General features: G+C 45.3%; 1 protein-coding gene across 1 annotated transcript; it reads left to right on the forward strand.

Annotated features, from left to right (window-relative positions):
• Positions 1–564: 564 nt before the first annotated feature.
• Positions 565–19066, forward strand: LOC141271847 (uncharacterized). The gene is made up of 7 exons (XM_073682038.1): positions 565–617; positions 7884–7962; positions 8089–8268; positions 8351–8474; positions 8558–8655; positions 8869–8959; positions 16519–19066. Exons 1-7 carry the CDS (start codon positions 592–594, stop codon positions 17538–17540), a joined length of 1620 nt encoding a protein of 539 aa, XP_073538139.1. The 5' UTR covers positions 565–591; the 3' UTR covers positions 17541–19066.
• Positions 19067–19824: the final 758 nt, after the last annotated feature.

Raw genomic sequence — 19824 nt, forward strand, 5'->3', positions numbered from 1 at the left:
TACGCCTTGTACACACACGGCTCTGCTCCGTACGCCTCGTACACACTCGGCTCCGCTAAGTACGCCTCGTACACACGCGGCTCCGCTAAGTACACCTCGTACACGCGCGGCTCCGCTCCGTACACCTCGTACACGCGCAGCTCCGCTCCGTACACCTCGTACACGCGCGGCTCCGCTCCGTACACCTCGTACACGCGCGGCTCTGCTCCGTACGCCTCGTACACGCGCGGCTCCGCTCCGTACACCTCGTACACATGCGGCTCTGCTCCGTACACCTCGTACACGCACGGCTCCGCTCCGTACGCCTCGTACACACACGCGGCTCCGCTCCGTACACCTCGTACACACACGGCTCCGCTCCGTACACCTCGTACACACGCGGCTCCGCTCCGTACACCTCGTACACACGCGGCTCTGCTACATCCACACTGTAAACCCCTCCTGACCCCACACATAACCTTCCCCTCATCCAGCACCATGACAACCAGCACAGCAGAGTCCTGCATCCACTGAGGCCCCTGATCATGTGACCCCTGACTCCTCCCCTCCTGTGACCTCATCACAGGTCCTGTGCGCACAGAACAGCCATATATGTGGTGGCGGCTCTGCAGGTGGAGGTATGTGGAGACCCCAGTACTGTAAGCAGGGGGCATTAACCCATTACAGAGAAAAATGGAGGCAACTTTCGTTCTGTGTACCTCAGTTAAAATGGAAGCGTCTTTTTTGTTGGTACATAGGTTGAAAAAAGGTCCATCAAGTACCTCAGATAAAATGGATGTGGAGGCAGAAGAGTGTTCCACCTGGACCAAACCTTAGTGAGGGCAGTTTTTCCTGAGTGTGAGATATAGGGCCACCACCAGGAATTTCAGGGTCCCATACTGTTAAAATTTTCAGACCCCCTTGAGACTCTGCCCAGGCTCCACCTTCGCCTCCATCCCTTGAACCCTCCACAGTTCCACCGCCCACTCTTGGAAAAATTCCACATCTGCACCCCGTCCTCACCAATCACACATTACCAGTTCCCATTGAACATCAGATCACACACATGACCATCAGCTTTTGTTTTGGCCAAAAGATTTTTTAAGCTGCCACCACGACAAAAAGACTCTTCTGGCCGGACCCTACTGTACTCTAACCTATTAACCCCTTTACAACCCAAGGTGGTTTGCACATTAATGACCGGGCCAATATTTACAATTCTGACCACTGTCACTTTATGAAGTAATTACTCTGGAACGCTTCAATGGATCCCCCTGATTCTGAGACTGTTTTTTCGTGAGATATTGTACGTCATGATTGTGGTAAAATTTCTTCGTTATAACGCGTTTATTTGTGAAAAAAATGGAAATTTGGCAAAAATTGTGAAAATTTTTCAATTTTCAAAATTTTAATTTTTATGCCCTTAAATCAGAGAGATCTGTCACACAAAATGGTTAATAAGTAACATTTCCCACATGTCTACTTCACATCAGCACAATTTTGGAACCCAATTTTATTTTAATTAGGAAGCTATAAGAGTTAAAAGTTGACCAGCGATTTCTAATTTTTCCAACAAAATTTACAAAACCATTTTTTTAGGGACCACATCACATTTGAAGTCACTTTGAGGGGTCTTTATGACAGAAAATACCCAAAAGTGACACCATTCTAAAAACTGCACCCCTCAAGGTGCTCAAAACCACATTCAAGAACTTTATTAACCCTTCAGGTGCTTCACAGGAATTTTTGGACATTGGAAGAAAAAAATGAACATTTAACTTTTTTCACAAAAATGTTACTTTAGACCCAATTTTTTTTTTATTTTCGCAGGGGTAACAGGAAAAAATGGACCCCAAAATTTGCTGTGCAATTTCCCCTGGGCACGCAGATACCCCATATGTGGGGAAAAAACACAGTTTTTTTTACTTTTTTAATGTAAAATTTGCTTGAATAATTAGCGAATGCCATGTTGCAATTGGGGAGCCCCTGATGTGCTTAAACAGTGGAAACCCCCCACAAGTGACACCATTCTGGAAACTAGACCCCTCAGGGAACTTATCTAGATGTGTGGTGAGCAACCTGAACCCCCAAGTGCTTTACAGAAGTTTATAACATGGAGCCGTGAAAATAAAAAAATCTAACTTTTTGGAGCACCATCCCTGTGCCATGCAGGCAGTTAGCGCTGCACAGGGAGAAGATAGTTTGGTCATGCACTGCGCATGACCAAAAAATCTTCCTGCTGTCTGGTGACCCGGATGTTGTCATGACGACATCGGGTCATCATGGCAACATCCGGGAAGCCACGGCAGACAGCGCTGGAGGCCGGAAGAGGAGGTGAGTATTGCGATCCCCTCCCCTTAGCCACCGCAATGCTGCGATCGACTTTGATCGCAGCATTGCGGGGGTTAATGTGTCGGGAGCGGTGCGGGACCACTCCCGGCACACAGCATCGGGTGTCAGCTGTGACAATCAGCTGACACCCGGCGGCGATCGCGCCCGCACAGCCTGTGTGCGGGCATGATCACCATGACGTACTATTCCGTACCAGGCTCTTAAGTCCCAGGGTGCAGGTACGGAATAGTACGTCATGGGCTTAAAGGGGTTAAACATTTCTTATAATACCCAATTTAGGTATATTTTTATTTCAGGGAATGTGTCACATTTTTTAAAATGACCAATAATACCACATACAAGGGGGAAATACCACCACACCATGACCAGACCACATATTACCACCACATAGTGATCGAATAATACCACATACAAAGGACAAATACTGGCATACCATTACCAGACCACATATTACCACCAAATGGTAGCCGAATAATAGCACATACAAGGGACAAATACCGCCACACCGTGACCAGACCACATATTACCATCATATAGTGACCGAATAATAGCACAAACAAGGAACAAATAGCGCCACACCATGACCAGATCACATATTACCACCACATAGTGACCGAATAATACTATATACAAGGGATAAATACCGCCACACCGTGATCAGATCACATATTACCACCACTTAGTGATCGAATAATACCACATACAAGGGACAAATACCGCCACACCATGACCAGATCACATATTACCACCACATAGTGACCTAATACTACAATTGCTGATCATTATTAAAAAAAAAGAAGAATACTAATATTACCATAAGTGCCACTATACACAGGAACTCTGTGCATAGTATACAGTGTATAGTGTCAGTGTACAGGTAATTCAGTGATCACCGGTGACGTTATACACCAGAGCTCTGTGCATAGTATACAGTGTATAATGTCAAGTGTACAGATAACACATGACTCACCGGTCTCTAGTTGAAGTCCTTCATCTTCGCTTTTCCTCTTCATCCAGCGCAGACCGCCATCACTTCTTCCAGCCAGGACTCGTCTCTGCATAAAATAACAGTTATCTAGAGCAGCTTCCAGAGCACATTCCCCAATTTTTCCCCAACTTCTACACTACACCAGATGAAGAAACAAAAGTGACATAGTGTCGCCCTGCACAGTAACAGGACCCCTGTCCCCATGTCTCTCCATACTGTCCCCATGTCTCTCCATTCTGCCTCCATGTTTTTATTCTGCCCCCAATGTCTCTCCATTCTGCCCCTATGTCTCCATTCTGCCCCTATGTCTCCATTCTGCCCCTATGTCTCCATTCTGCCCCTATGTCTCCATTCTGCCCCTATGTCTCCATTCTGCCCCTATGTCTCCATTCTGCCCCTATGTCTCCATTATGCCCCCCCATTTCTCCATTCTGCCTCCCCATATCTCCATTCGGCCCCCCATGTCTCCCCATTCTGCCCCCATTGTCTCGCAAACTGCCTCCATGTTTCCCATTCGCCCCCCCATGTCTCCATTCGCAGCCCCGATGTCTCCATTCGGCTCCCCCATGTCTCCATTCGACCCCCCCATGTCTCCATTCGACCCCTCATGTCTCCATTCAGCCCCCCCATGTCTCCTTTCAGCCCCCCCATGTCTCCATTCGCCCCCCCATGTCTCCATTCGGCCTCCCCATGTCTCGCATTCTGCTTCCATGTTTCCCATTCGGCCCCCCCGTGTCTCCATTCGGCCCCCCGTGTCTCCATTCGGCCCCCCGTGTCTCTATTCGGCCCCCCCTTGTCTCCATTCGGCCCCCCCTTGTCTCCATTCGGCCCCCCCGTGTCTCCATTAGGCCCCCCGTGTCTCCATTCGACCCCCCCGTGTCTCCATTCGGCCCCCCGTGTCTCCATTCGGCCCCCCGTGTCTCCATTCGGCCCCCCGTGTCTCCATTCGGCTCCTCTATGTCTCCATTTGCCCCCCCATGTCTTCATTTAGCCCCCCATGTCTCCATTCGGCCTCCCCATGTCTCTCCATGCTGCCCCCATTGTCCCCCATTCTGCCCTCATGGTGCAGCTTTAAAAAAACAAAGAAGTTTCTTCTTACCTTGCGGCTCTCCAACGCCTGGCTCTCCCATCACCGGAAGCACAGTCGCTGGTGCATGACAGTGACGTCATACGCCTGCGACGTGCGTCTGGCGTCAGCCGCTGTCCTCTGATTGGCTGGCGACTGTTAACTATTGCTTCCCGCACGGCAATAGATTTAAAGTGAACGTGCGTCCAAGGATGCAAGTTCACAGTAGGTGAACTGGCAGAATTTTTAAATTTATAGCACTTTTGGGTTGTTTTATATATGGGATCATCAAAGTCACTTCAAAAGTGAAAAGTTCTGTAAAAATCTTACATTTTGTGAATTTTCTAAAAGATAAATGAAAAATTGCTGCTAAAGTTTAACCCTTGTAAAAGCATTAAAAAAATTAAAAGGGTGTTTAAAAAATGATGCTGATGTAAATTAGACATATGGAACATGTTATTTTTTACCTATTTGGTAAAATGGTATGGTATGACTATCTGTTAAGGGCATAAAAATTAAAAGTTTGAAAATTACAAATTTTTCAACATTTATTTTTTTTCTCTGTAGTAATTAATCCTTGTAATGTTTTCGTCATCAAGCTACAATTAATAAGTTCTGTCTTGTTCTTAATGATCCGGGTGTTAAGTGTGTTGTGAAAAGGGCGCCACTGAAGGCTTAAATAAGGCCGAGGTTACATGACAGATTAAAAAAACGGTCTGAAAGTGGGATTTTTCTCTCACATGTCCATGTGCAGACCGTATACAATCTGTTTTTCTACTCAGCAGATATTAATAATTTACAAAACCATTTACAATTTCCTATGTAACAGAATTGCAGTGTATCCATAATAACGGGATGCTATACTTTGGGCATTTTATTTATTTATTTTTTTTCAGTGTAGCATTCAATTTTTTTTCACGCACCCATAGACTTGAATGGGTGAGTCTCATCTTCGATTTCTGGAGTTTAATCGCTGCGAGTTTTTTCACACACAATTTTGGTCAGTGAAAAAAAATCGCTCATCTGCACTGCCCCATTGAATAACATTGGTCTGAGTTTTTATAAAAAAAATTTTAACGGATAGCACTCGGCCCAAAAATATGTAAACTCCTGAGCCAAACCCTAGTGGGGGCCGTCTGGGGTAAACATTTGTAAGTGGGAGATGTACAATTGCATTAATTTTAGACATATTAGGTGGTTTTGTAGTGGTCACCCCGGGAAACTTTTGACTTTCAGGCTCCATATCTCACGATCCACTGCAGATTCGAAAATGAGACTACCATCATTTTATAGAAAATCATATTGGCTATCTCATATATAAATTTAACTTGTAACTATTTAGCATATGATTAGTTATGCAGATTATTGTCATGTTACTGCATTGTTACTGTTTTGCTCCTAAAAATCTCAATTTTAATTTTTATCATTTTGTTAGTATTTTGTAAATGCACCTTTTGGCTTTCAACACTGCCTGAATCCTTTTGGGAATGCTCTCAATGAGATTTAAGCATGTCTTGACCGAAAAACTGATCCCACGTCTACACTTTGCCAAAGTTGGTGCATACTGGTCGACTCACTTGGGTATGTATACAGCTTGTCTTTCAACTCTACTCACAAGTGTCGATTGGGTTGAGGTCTGGGGACTGTGGGGACCAATCCGGCACCTCTACTTCATTGTTATTGAACCATTTCTTCGCCAATCTCGATGTATGCTTTGGGTCGTTGTCTTGTTGGAACACTATGTCATCCTTTTCATACCCATTTATTGAGTGTACAAAGTAACTTGTCTTGTAGGATACTCACATATAGCTCAGCATTGAGATCCTGATCAAGTATTCAATGCCTTTGGCTGTGAAACAACCCCTTATCATCAGGCTTCCTCAACTGAACTTGACAGTTCCTTCAATTTCTCGATCCATTAGCCCCTTTTTCCCTTATTTCTTCCAGACCCATTTGCACCCATCAGAGCCTAGTCTATTGACTTTCGTCTCATCACTCCAAATCACCTGTTTCCAGTCTTCTACTGTACACTTTTCATACTTTTTTTGAAACTCAAGCCGACGCTTCTTATGACGATATTGGAGTCAAGGCTCCTTCACCTTTTTTCAGGCCACCATTCTAGACTTCTGTAACGTGTATCACACAGTGCTTGCATGGATGTCTGTGACCTCACTATTGTGAAGCATACGAGCCACCTTCACTGCTGTGTTTGTTGCGCCAGAACTGATAGACCTTGTGATAAGCCGACTTGTTGACTTCGATATTTTGCCTGGACATCCACATCTTTTGAATGGATGTGCATGAAGGAAAAAGTGGATCCAGCTCCAGTTTAAAATGTAGAAAAAAAACTTTATTTGGTCACTTTAAAACATGTATAACGTGATGATACATCCAAATAGAAGTTGTTGGACAAGAGGAAAACTATAATAATGATTTTTTTTCTATATTTTAAACTGGAGCTGGATCCACTTTTTCCTTCGTGCAAGTTCACTCCACATTCCGCTGGAATGGGACTTCATGCCCCAGCAGCGAAACACAACCAGAGTTTTTCATAAGGGTGAGCTGAAAAAACTTTTTTTTGTCTACTTTTGAATGAATGGACGGACTTCATTTTGTATTCTTCCAACTGTTATGGTACTCACATGATGCAGTTTGGCAATTTTCTTGGACCAAGAGACCGCTATTGATGAGCTGGATGATGCCGTTTCTCTTAACTTGGGAAATCTTCTTCATGGCTGCTCCCTGATTAGAGCTAGTGTCCTTTCGCTTGGGAATCAACCTAATTACACACTGAGCTATTAGGGGATGTAAGAACAGGTTGCAATTTGTAGTATATAGGAAGATTTTTCCATCAGCCGGAGCAAAACATTAACAATGCCGTGACATGACAAGAATCTGCATAACTAATCATATGCTAAATAGTTGCAAGTTAAATTTATTTATCACGATCAAAGCAGTATTGGATGGTGAGATATGGAGCTTGAAAGTCAAAAGTTTAAAACATTGTTACCCTTTTGCTCGTCAGTGTATCTCCCAAAATTGTATTATTACATGGGATTCTTTTCTTCGGCTCATCTTCTTCACATACAGGTCCCTATGATATCGGATCTTCTCAGTAAAGATCTTCTATATTAAAGGGGTTTTCCCATGAACAAATGTTCATTTTAAAAATTTGCTGTGTCTGACTATGTAGGGAACATACTACAGCTCCTGGGCAGGGGAGGAAGCAAAAGACAATACAGACATTATAGTAGGGGATCCCAGAGAATTAATTTTGTGAGGTAAAACATTTCACTGACTGATTTTAAACAATATTTTACCTCACAAAATGAATCCTCTGCGATCCCCTGCTGTCCTGTCTGTATTGTCTTTTGCTTCCTCCCCCGCCCAGGAGCTGTGGTATGTTCCTTACACGGTCAGACACAACCATTTTTTAAAATAAACTTTTGTTCGTGAGAAAACCCCTTTAAGAGAATTTTTTCTGATTTACCCATCAAGGATGGACATGGACAAGAACAGAATGGCGGAGAGGCTATTACAACTGACCCTAGAGATCCTCTTCCGGCTTACTGGAGAGGTGAGAGATTCTGATGTCACATTGCATCATTCTTATCTATGGGAATAACAGATGGACAGAACTAGAGAGGTGAGGACTCTGGAAATGTGTGTAGTGAGATTTATTAATGTGTCTCTCCATAACCAGGATTACACAGTAGTGAAGAAGACCTCTAGTGAGCGCTGTCAGGAACCTGTGTCTGAGGGATGGGGAAGACCCCTGAGCCCAATCACAGGGCCTCCACCTCATCCCCTGATACATGAGGCCATCAATGAGCAGAAGATCCTAGAACTCACCTACAAGATGATTGAGCTGCTGACTGGAGAGGTGACACTGCTGGGAATGCTGGGATATTATACAGTAACTCTATGAAGGGATTGGGGGATGACGGTATCATTGTATGTGTCAGGTTCCTATAAGATGTCAGGATGTCGCCGTCTATTTCTCCATGGAGGAGTGGGAGTATTTAGAAGGACACAAAGATCTGTACAAGGACATCATGATCGAGGTTCCCCAGCCCCTCACATCACCAGGTAACAGACAGGACTAAATATACACGGCCTATAATTATCTGTATGTAAAGAATGAATTCATTCCCTGTATGTGTTTCCTCCAGTTCTATCCAGTAAGAGGACAACATCAGAGAGATGTCCCCGTCCTCTTCTTCCACAGGACTATAAACAAGAAGATCCCAATGTTCCTCAGGATCATCAGGTAGATGGAGAGAAGGTGGCATGAGATCTCCCCTATGATGTGTAGACGGCTGTGAAGGTCTTGTGCTCAGTCTTGTTTTATCCACTAGTATTATATGTTTTATTATATTATATGTTTTATACTTATACTTGTAACGGTGGAGATGTCAGGATTAGAGCTGATCATAGATGTGACTTTTCCATCTGTCTGTGACTTGTACAATATGTGTTTCAGGGTAAAGATCTGACCCATATTAATACTGCAAAGACATATGTAACGGATGATGAGTGGTGTAAAGAGGAGTTTCCTACAGATAACCGTCCAGGTGAGTAGTAACCACTAATTGCAGGGAAGTCACAGATTCTTCTGTCATCAGCTTTCACTGCTTTATCATCTGTGTAATCCGTACATATCACAATCATGTGATCATCATTCTTCCGTTAGACTCCTGCATGTTCCTCCACATGAAACTTTTCAAATTACTTTGGCCATTGAAAGCCCTTCTTCTAAAGAGCTTAAAACCTGGAGGATCCACTTATTCCCTGAAATTAGAATATGCTGAGACTTACCTGCCCACATCTGCAAACTCCAAAGCGAAATGACATTGTACTTAGAATGTGCTGAAAAGTTAGTAATTACTGGAAGAAAAATTATTATGATGGGCCTCTGGGAGAAAGCGAAGGGTAATGATGCGGTTACCTACCTAGAATCCTGTTATCTTACTGGATGAATCTATCTTCTCTCCCTTCTGTGCTGCTGAATTTGCTCATATGGTCCCTACAAGACCCGGTCCACTGTTTGTGGCTAAACTTCACTTTTATGATCAACAACTTTTACAGATTTTCTGTACAATAACAACAGAGTTTCCTTTTATCCTGAATTTTCAATTTCTTTTAAAACCGACTAACTTCAAAGAGAATTGCGATAAAGTATACAAAAAAAATCTCAACTGTGCCATGATATATCTCTAAACTGTGCGTGTTTTCATGCCTGTAATATACATTTATTCACGTCTGCAGGCTTGAGCCTGGTTTAATTTAATCACCCCATGTCATTATTTACATTACATTTACGATACCAAGGAATTCAGATCACTGCACAATCACTCCTGAAATGTGGACACTAATACTTTTTCTACTTTTCTTGTCAGAACTCATAGGAGCTCCAATGGTCCACCATAAATGAGTCCATTTAAGGTCCACCATAAACATCTAGATAAATTCCTTGAGGGGTGTAGTTTCCAAAATGGGGTCACTTGTGGGGGGTTTCCACTGTTTAGGCACATGAGGGGCACTACAAACTCAACAAGGTGAGCGTTGTCTATTCTAGCCAATTTTATGCTCCAAAAGTTGAATGGTATTCCATTCCTTCCAAACCTTGCCAGGTGCCCAAACAGTAGTTTTTCACCACGTATGGGGAATCGTTGTACTCAAGAGAAACTGCACAACAAATTGTACTATCCATTTTTCCTGTTACCCTTTTGAAAATGCAAAATTTGGGGCTAAAGCAATATTGTTGAGGGGAAAAAGTAAAGTTTTCATTTTTTCCTTCCACTTTGCTTTTAACCCTAAAGGGTTAATAAACTTATTGATTGTGATTTTGAGCACTTTGAGGGGTATAGTTTTTTACAGTGGTATCACTTCGGTATTTTCTGTCACATAGGCCCCTCAAAGTCACTTCAACTGAGATGTAGTCCCTAAAAAAATTGGTTTTGTAAATTTTGTTGGAAAAAGTCAAAATTTCTAATAAACTTTTAACCCTTCTAACTTTGTAACAAAAAAAAATTTAAAAAATGATGCTAATGGGAACTAGACATGTAGTAAATGTTATTTATTAACTATTTTGTGCAACATAACTCTCTGTTTCAAGGGCATAAAAACTCAAAGTTTGAAGTTTGCAACATTTTCAAATGTTTTGTCAAATTTCTATATTTTCACAAATAAACACAAATCATATCGACTAAAATTTACCATTAACATAAAGTGTATAACGTGTCATGAAAAAAACAATATTAGAATCACTGGGATATCTTGAAGCATTCCAGATTTATAACCTATAAAGTGACACTAGTCAGGATTTAAAAAATTGGCTTGATAAAGAAGGTGAAAACAGGCTGGGGGGGTGAAGGGATTTAAAAGGTCTCCATTGTCTGCCAAATTCCCTGAGATCTAAATTTAAGACTCCTCAGTGCTGCTCAATTTTTAAAAAGTTTTCTTTAAATACCTAATATTTCTTCAAGAAGCTCATCTAATTTTTTTTACTGATGACGACTGTTGAGATTGATTATTTCAGTAGATGTGTTATTGTGTATACAGTGGCGTACCGCCAATGGCGGCAGACCACGCTACTGCTATGGGGCCCGTGGCCGGAGGGGGCCTGTGAGGGCCCCAAGCAGCGTGGGGACGAGGAGGATAGGTGAGTAGGAGCTTGCGGCGGCAGAGGTGCGGGTTGCGGCGGTGGAGGAGCGGTGCTCAGGCAGCAGCGGCTGCTGCAGCTATTCGTGTGCCAGCTGCTAAAGGGACATGAATATTCCCTCTTCTCCACTCCTATGGGCGTGGAGAAGACGGAATATTCATTCTCTTTAGTAGCGGGCACGGAGGAGCGCTGAACCCCGGCTCCTGCTGTCAGTGCAGAGGAGTGAATGTGCCGGCAGCAGCTCACCTCGGCTTCTGAGAGCGCGCGCTGCTCAAATGCCGACATGAGCTGCAGCAGACAGGACGCAGCAGTGCTGGAGCAGAGGTGAAGAAGGAAGGTGAGTATAAGTGTTTATTGTTTTATGTGTGCAGTGATTGGGGGGGATGAGGAGGCCACACATACCAGGATGCTTGAATTAAGGAGGCCACACATACCAGGATTTGGGGATTGAGGAGGCCACACATACCAGGATTTGGGGATTGAGATGGCCACACGTACCATGACTTGGGGATTGAGGAGGCCACACGTACCAGGATTTGGGGATTGAGGAGGCCACACATACCATGATTTGGGGATTGAGGAGGCCACACGTACCAGGATTTGGGGATTGAGGAGGCCACACATACCAGGATTTGGGGATTGAGGAGGCCACACGTACCATGATTTGGGAATTGAGGAGGCCACACGTACCAGGATTTGGGGATTGAGGAGGCCACACGTACCAGGAATGGGGGATTGAGGAGGCCACACATACCAGGAATGGGGGATTGAGGAGGCCACACATACCAGGAATGGGGGATTGAGGAGGCCACACATACCAGGAATGGGGGATTGAGGATTCCACACATACCAGGATTGGGGGGTTGAGGAGGCCACACATACCAGGATTTGGGGATTGAGGAGGCCACACATACCAGGATACTTGGATTAAGGAGGCCACACATACCAGGAATGGGGGATTGAGGAGGCCACACATACCAGGAATGGGGGATTGAGGAGGCCACACATACCAGGATTGGGGGGTTGAGGAGGCCACACATACCAGGATTGGGGGGTTGAGGAGGCCACACATACCAGGATTGGGGGGTTGAGGAGGCCACACATACCAGGATTTGGGGATTGAGGAGGCCACACATACCAGGATTTGGGGATTGAGGAGGCCACACATACCAGGATACTTGAATTAAGGAGGCCACACATACCAGGAATGGGGGATTGAGGAGGCCACACATACCAGGATACTTGGATTAAGGAGGTCACACATACCAGGAATGGGGGATTGAGGAGGCCACACATACCAGGATTTGGGGATTGAAAAGGCCACACATACCAGGATTGAGGAGTTGAGGAGGCCACACATACCAGGATTTGGAGATTGAGGAGGCCACACATACCAGCATTTGGGGATTGAGGAGGCCACACATACCAGGATTGGGGAATTAAGGAGGCCACACATACCAGTATTAGGGGATTGAGGAGGCCACACATACCAGGATTGGGGGATTGAGGAGGCCACACATACCAGGATTGGGGGATTGAGGAGGCCACGCATACCAGGATTGGGGAATTGAGGAGGCCACACATACCAGGATTGGGGGATTGAGGAAGCCACACATACCAGAATTGGGGGATTGAGGAGGCCACACATACCAGGATTTGGGGATTGAAGAGGCCACACTTACCAGGATTGGGGGATTGAGGAGGCCACACATACCAGGGATTGTGGGATTGAGGGGGCCACACATACCAGGGATTGTGGGATTGAGGGGGCCACACATACCAGGGATTGTGGGATTGAGGGGGCCACACATACCAGGGATTGTGGGATTGAGGGGGCCACACATACCAGGGATTGTGGGATTGAGGGGGCCACACATACCAGGGATTGTGGGGGCCACACATACCAGGGATTGTGGGATTGAGGGGCCACACCTACGAGGATGGGGAAATTTACCAGTAGCTGCTGCATTTCCCACCCTAGGCTTATACTCAAGTCAATAGGTTTTCCCATTTTTATGTGCTAAAATTAGGGGCCTCGGCTTATATTCGGGTCGGCTTATTTAAAATATGCGGTATTTTAAAATCAGTGAGTACGTGGTGCCCATAATACTGCAGGACTGTGGCGTGCATTATACTATATGGGGGCTGCATTTTACCCTATGGGGTGTGTAATATAGTGTATGGAGGACTATGGGGAGTGCATTATATTCTATGGTGGACCATGGGAAGTTCATTATACTATATGGAGGATTATGGGGGGCGCATTAAACTATATGGAGGTTTATGGGGGGAGCATTATACTATATGGAGGATTATGGGGGCGCATTATACTATATGGAAGATTATTGGTGGTGCATTATACTATATGGAAGGCTATGTGGGGCCATTATAATATTTTGAGGGCTATGTGGGGGGCCATTATACTGTACTAGATGGTGGCCCGATTCTAACGCATCGGGTATTCTAGCATATGTCTCCCGACCCTCCTTTATAATGCCCCATGCAGGAAGTCACATCCCCCGTATATAATGCCCCATGCAGGATGTCACATCCCCCACATATAATGCCCCATGCAGGAAGTCACATCCCCGTATATAATACCCCATGCAGGAAGTCACATCCCCCGTATATAATGCCCCATGCAGCATGTCACCTCTCCCCCATATAATGCCCCATGTAGGATGTGACCTCTCCCCCCATATAATGCCCCATGCAGGATGTGACCTCTCCCCCCATAAAATGCCCCATGCAGGATGTGACCTCTCTCCCCATATAATGCCCCATGCAGGATGTCACCTCTTCCCCATATAATGCCCCTTGCAGGATGTCACCTCTCTCCCCCATATAATGCCCCATGCAGGATGTCACCTCTCCCCCATATAATGCCCCATGTAGGATGTGACCTTTCCCCCCATATAATGCCCCATGCAGGATGTGACCTCTCCCCCCATATAATGCCCCATGCAGGATGTGACCTCTCGCCCCATATAATGCCCCATGCAGGATGTCACCTCTCCCCCATATAATGCCCCATGTAGGATGTCACCTCTCCCCTCCATATAATGCCCCATGTAGGATGTCACCTCCCCCCCCCCCATATAATGCCCCATACAGGAAGTCATATCCCCTGTATCTCCATCCCCCCATAGTGCACCATGCAGGTCCCCTATGGCCCCATACAAAAAAAAATAAATCCAATACTCACCTCCCTTCTCAGCTGCTTTTCTGGACTACAGCGTAGCCGGCATGTTGACGCTGTGCGCTGTGACCGCTCAGGAGAGAGCGCGGTGTAAAGATGTCACCGCGCCCTCTGACCTGAGACGTAACAGAGCATCGGCGGAAGACACATTTGCTGCTGCGGAGGCACGGGGAGGGGTAAGTATGACGCCAATGCCGGGGTCCTGATCGAGCGACTGGAGGAGAGGGGAGGGACGAGAGGAGAGGGGAGGGGATAGGAGGGGAGGGGAGGGGATAGGAGGGGAGGAGAGGGGAGGGGAGAGAAGGGGAGGGGAGGGGTAAGTATGATGCCGGGTGCCGGGGTCCTGATCGAGAGGGGGGAGGGACGGGACGGGAGGAGAGGGGAGGGGAGGGGAGGGGTAAGTATGACGCCGGGTGCCGGGGTCCTGATCGAGCGGGGGGAGGGACGGGAGAGGAGAGGAGGGGAGGGGCGTCACACTTGTCCTCGGGAGATAAGCGGCCGTAGCCGCTGATCTCCCGACGATAGCCGCATGTAGGTCAGCGGCTCCTGCGGTCGGGGGACTTATGCTGCGAGTAGCCGGCTGCATCTCCCGGCTGCATCGCCGCTGACCTCCGTGCCGCACATGAGCCGCTAACGGCCGCCATGTTTTTCAGAAATGCCGCATCGCTGATTGGCCGTGGCCGGACCAATCAGCGACCCGGGATTTCCAGGACAGACAGACAGACAGACGGGATAAGACAATTATATAGTAGATTAAAGCAATTATACAGTGTGAAGGTTAGTGTGGGGTCGATCATACTGTTTGGAGGGCTGTGTGGGGGCCATGAGAGTGTATGGAGGGCTCTGTGGGGTTCACAGTTGGGGGATTATACTGTGTTAGGGTCACCATACTTTGCCGTGGGAGTTGAAGTGGGGTACAATAGGGTCATTATACTGTGCATGTGGAGGAATGCACCATAGGGGTATCATACTGTTTGGGGGGCACTTTTGTTGGCATCATACTTTATGGGGGCAATGAAGGAGGAATCTACGACTTCAGAAGGAGGTAAATTACTATGTAAAGGCTGGAAAGTTATGAGATCTGCTCTTCTGTGTCATGACACAGACAAATATTTATTCTTTGTGGGGGGGGGGGGGGGCAATTAGAGCTTCTGCTATGGGGCCCCATGACTTCTATGTACGCCCCTGTGTGTATAGTCAAAGTTTTTGACTACAGTTGTTACTGCCCAAAATGCTGTGATTTAACGACTTCCTGCAGATAGTTCCTAACCAGGTCCCATTTTTCAAATCTGACATGTGTCACTTTATGTGGTGATAACTTTGGATACTTCTTCTGATTCCAGTGATGCTGAAATATTTTTTTCTGTGACACATTGTGCTTTATGTTAATTTTAGGTTAACATATTTTTTTTTAATTTTTTTAAATACCTGAAAATTTACAAATAGTTTAGAAAGATTTTTAAGTTTCAAACTTTTAATTTGTATGCTCCTTAATCAGATAGTGATACCAGATAAAATAGTTAATAAATAACAATTACTGTATTCCTACTTTTGGTTGGCAGCATTTTTCCAACATTTTGTTTTATTTTTTCAACATTCTTTTATTATTTTTCAGATGATAGAAGGCTTACTAATTTAGCAACAAGTTTATATGTTCAATTAAATTTACAAAACCTAGTTTTTGGGTAATAAATCACTTTTGAAATTACTTTGAGGGGCCTAGAGTTTAAACGAAACCAGGAGGGTAGAGAAAATACAAAATCAGAAGACACAAGAGTAGTCCGTAAATGGGCCGGCATCACAACAGGATCAAATACACAAGCCGGGAGCTGAACCAGAGGAGAACAAGGCTGTATACAGCGGCTTCTAGCAATATGCTTCCAGCTTTAGTTGAATGTGGTGCTTTCCAATTACCTGAAGCAGGGAGCTGATTATTCCAGCTGAACTGCACACACACCCATACTGCAAGACTGGATGGTAGTACTGGTCCCAAGTGGGGACTTGATTTTTGGGTGAGCAGAAGTTTTTAATGGTATCAATTTCGCCTACATAACATCTTTTTGGTGGCTATTTCTTCCAATATTTGTGAGGCAGAATGAACAAACAGTTGAACAACACGATCCACTGGTTCGTGCTATGATTGTCTTAGTGAATATTCAATTTTGCTACATAACTTCCCATTTCTATGGACACTTTGAGTAGAAATGTTCAAAAATATACATTTCAGGGATATTTTATTCAAAAATAATAATTGGTTTAATTCTTGGCAGATGACGGTCACAGGAGATCAGAAGAACATCTGACAGCTTCAATTTTTAAATCAGATGACCATGAGATCACACAGGATACAATTAAAGTGAATGCCATTACTCCAGATATACCATCATCTCTTCACAGCAAAGATCTATCATCTGATCCTATGAAACAGGTCCTATCTTCTGATTCATTACAGACTACGAAGAAAAATAAAAGTCAGAAAAGAGGCATTGAAAAACGAACTGGCCTTAAAGTAAAGAAGCCAATTACACATTCAGAATATGGGAATAGTTGTCACCTCGAAACTTCTTTTGTTAAACATAAAAAAAATCACACAGAGGAGAAGAGATTTTCTTGCTCCAAATGTGGGAGCTATTTTAACCAGAAATCAGATCTTGTTAGGCATGAGAGAAGTCATACTGGTGGGAAGAAGCCACATTCATGTTCAGAATGTGGAAAATGTTTTAACTGTAAATCACTGCTTGTTAGTCACCATGGAACTCACACAGGGAAGAAACCATATTCATGTTCAGAATGTGGGAAATGTTTTGTACAGAAATCCAATCTCGTTATACACCAGAGAAGTCACACAGGGGAGAAGCCTTTTTCATGTTCAGAATGTGGGAAATGTTTTGTGCGGAAATCAAACGTTGATAGACACCAGAGAACTCACACAGGGGAGAAGCCTTTTTCCTGTTCAGAATGTGGGAAATATTTTAACCGGAAATCGATTCTTGTTGTTCACCAGAGAACTCACATAGGGGAGAAGCCATTTTTATGTTCAGAATGTGGGAAATGTTTTCTACGGAAATCACACCTTGATAGACACCAGAGAACTCACACAGGGGAGAAGCCTTTTTCCTGTTCAGAATGTGGAAAATATTTTAACCGGAAATCGATTCTTGTTGTTCACCAGAGAACTCACACAGGGGAGAAGCCATTTTCATGTTCAAAATGTGGGAAATGTTGGGCAGATAAATCAGGTTTTTATAAGCACCAGAGAATTCACACAGTGGAGAAGCAATGTTCATATTAAGAACGTGGAAAAAGTTTAGAACAATTACCGTATTTTTCGGACTATAAGACTCATCGGACCATAAGACGTACCGAGGTTTTAGAGGAGGAAAATATAAAATAAAATTTAAGCCAAAAATGTGTTCATGATGCACTTTTAAGGGTAAGGGGGTCTGCTGCTGACACTGTTATAGGGGTAATGTCCCCCAATTCTGTTAATATCCCCCAATTCTGTTAATATCCCCCATCCTCGTATATATGGCCGCCTCCTTCCTGTTATATGTGGCCCCCATCCTGATATGCATGGCACTCCTTATCCCCATCCTGATATGCATGGCACCCCTCATCCCCATCCGGACATAAATAGCACCACTCATCCCCATCCTGATATGCATGGCACCCCTCATCCCCATCCTGATATGCATGGCAACCCTCATCCCCATTCTGGTATGCATGGCACCTCAATCCCCCATCCTGGTATGCATGGCACCCCAATCCCCCATCCTGGTATGCATGGCACTCCTTGATCCCCATCCAGGCATGCATGGCACCCCTTGATTCATATCCTGATATGCTAGGCACCCCTCATCCTGGTATGCATGGCACCCCTCATCCAAGTATGCATGCCCCCCTCATCCTGGTGTGCATGGCATCTCTTGATCCCCACCCTGGTATGCTAGGCACCCCTCATCCTGGTATGCATGGCACACCTCATCCTAGCATGCATGGCAACCCTCATCCTGGTATGCATGGCACTTCTCATCTTGGTATGCATGGCCCCCCTCATCCCTCTTCCTGGTATGTATGGCACCATTCATCCCTCTTACTGGTATGTATGGCACCCTTCATCCCTCTTCCTGGTATGCATGGCCCCCCTCATCTTGGTATGCATGGCACCCCTCATCCCTCTTCCTGGTATGCATGGCAACCCCTTGATCCCCATCCAGGCATGCATGGCACCACTTGATTCATATCCGGATATGCTAGGCACCCCTCTTACTGGTATGCATGGCACCCCTCATCCTGGTATGCCTGGCACCCCTCATCCAAGTATGCATGCCTCCCCTCATCCTGGTATGCATGGCACTCTTCATCCTGGTATGCATGGCACCCCTCATCCCTCTTCCTGGTATGCATGGCACCCATCACCCCTCATCCTGGTATGTATGGCACTCTTCATCCCTCTTCCTGGTATGCATGGCACCCCTTATCCCTCATCCTGGTATGCATGACACCCCTGATCCCCATCCTGGTATGCATGGCACCCCTGATCCCCATCCTGGTATGCACGGCACCCCCTGATCCCCATCCTGATATGCAAGACATGCCCTGATCCCCATCCTGGTATGCAAGACATCCCCTGATCCCCATCACGCTACATATACAAAAATAAACAATTATACTCACCTCCTCTCTTCCCCAGCGCTGCGTCCCGCTCTGCTGCCTGCACTCTCACTGTGTGAGCCGTGCATTGCGTTACTGCCATACGCCCTCACACAGTGTGAGATGCTGTGCTGGAATAGTCACTGTACCCCGCGCCAGAACTGTGTGCGTGAGGAGCAGTGATCATTAACTCTCCTTAATAGCGCGCACACTGTAACCGCAGCGCGGCTCCTGCTGCTGCCGGCAGTCTGTGTGCCTGCTATTAGAAACCACGAATATTCACTACAACCCATGGGAGTGGATTGTAGTGAATATTCATGGTCTTTAATAGCGGGCACACAGACCGCAGAGCGGCAGCAGCAACCGTGCTGCGGCTACAGTGTGCGCGCTATTAAGGAAAATGAATATTCATTGCTCTCCACGCCCATGGGCGTGGGGAGCAGGTAATATTCATTTACTTTAGCAGCAGGCACAGCGTAGGCTGAAGCAGGAGGCTGCTACCTCCTGTGCCCCGCTCATTCCCCGCTGACGCTTCCCCCACACCCCAACAGCCATAGTTATAGAGTACGGGGCACAGTTAGGACTATAAGACGCACCCCCCACTTTCCTCCAAAATTTTGGAGGAAAAAAGTGCGTCTTATAGTCCGAAAAATACGGTATGCTATTTTCGTAAACCTCTAAAATCTGGGGAGAAGCCATTATCATACCTAGAATGTGAAAAATTAATTACTAGAAAATATATTTTGTTAAACATCAAAAATAACATACATGTGGAGAGACTATATTCAATTTACAAATTGTACAAAAACCATATAACAGACAGTCTAGAACTTACTATATTTTTTAGACTAGCAGTTTTAACACGAAAAAAGTCTTGCTAATAAAGGAGTGCCTCTTATAGACTGGAGGCAGCTTCCTGTAAT

The sequence above is a fragment of the Phyllobates terribilis genome, unplaced genomic scaffold, assembly GCF_046119375.1.
Source record: "Phyllobates terribilis strain yellow unplaced genomic scaffold, ASM4611937v1 Scaffold_5__5_contigs__length_657084704, whole genome shotgun sequence".
Classification (NCBI taxonomy): Eukaryota; Metazoa; Chordata; class Amphibia; order Anura; family Dendrobatidae; genus Phyllobates; species Phyllobates terribilis.

Bases quoted from the DNA above. Each gene is read 5' to 3' on its own strand.
- LOC141271847 (XM_073682038.1), top strand. From the start codon at position 592: ATGTGGTGGCGGCTCTGCAGGTGGAG. The intron at 7,963-8,088 runs GTGAGAGATTCT...CTCCATAACCAG, and splicing joins TCTTCCGGCTTACTGGAGAG to GATTACACAGTAGTGAAGAA. The intron at 8,656-8,868 runs GTAGATGGAGAG...TATGTGTTTCAG, and splicing joins ATGTTCCTCAGGATCATCAG to GGTAAAGATCTGACCCATAT.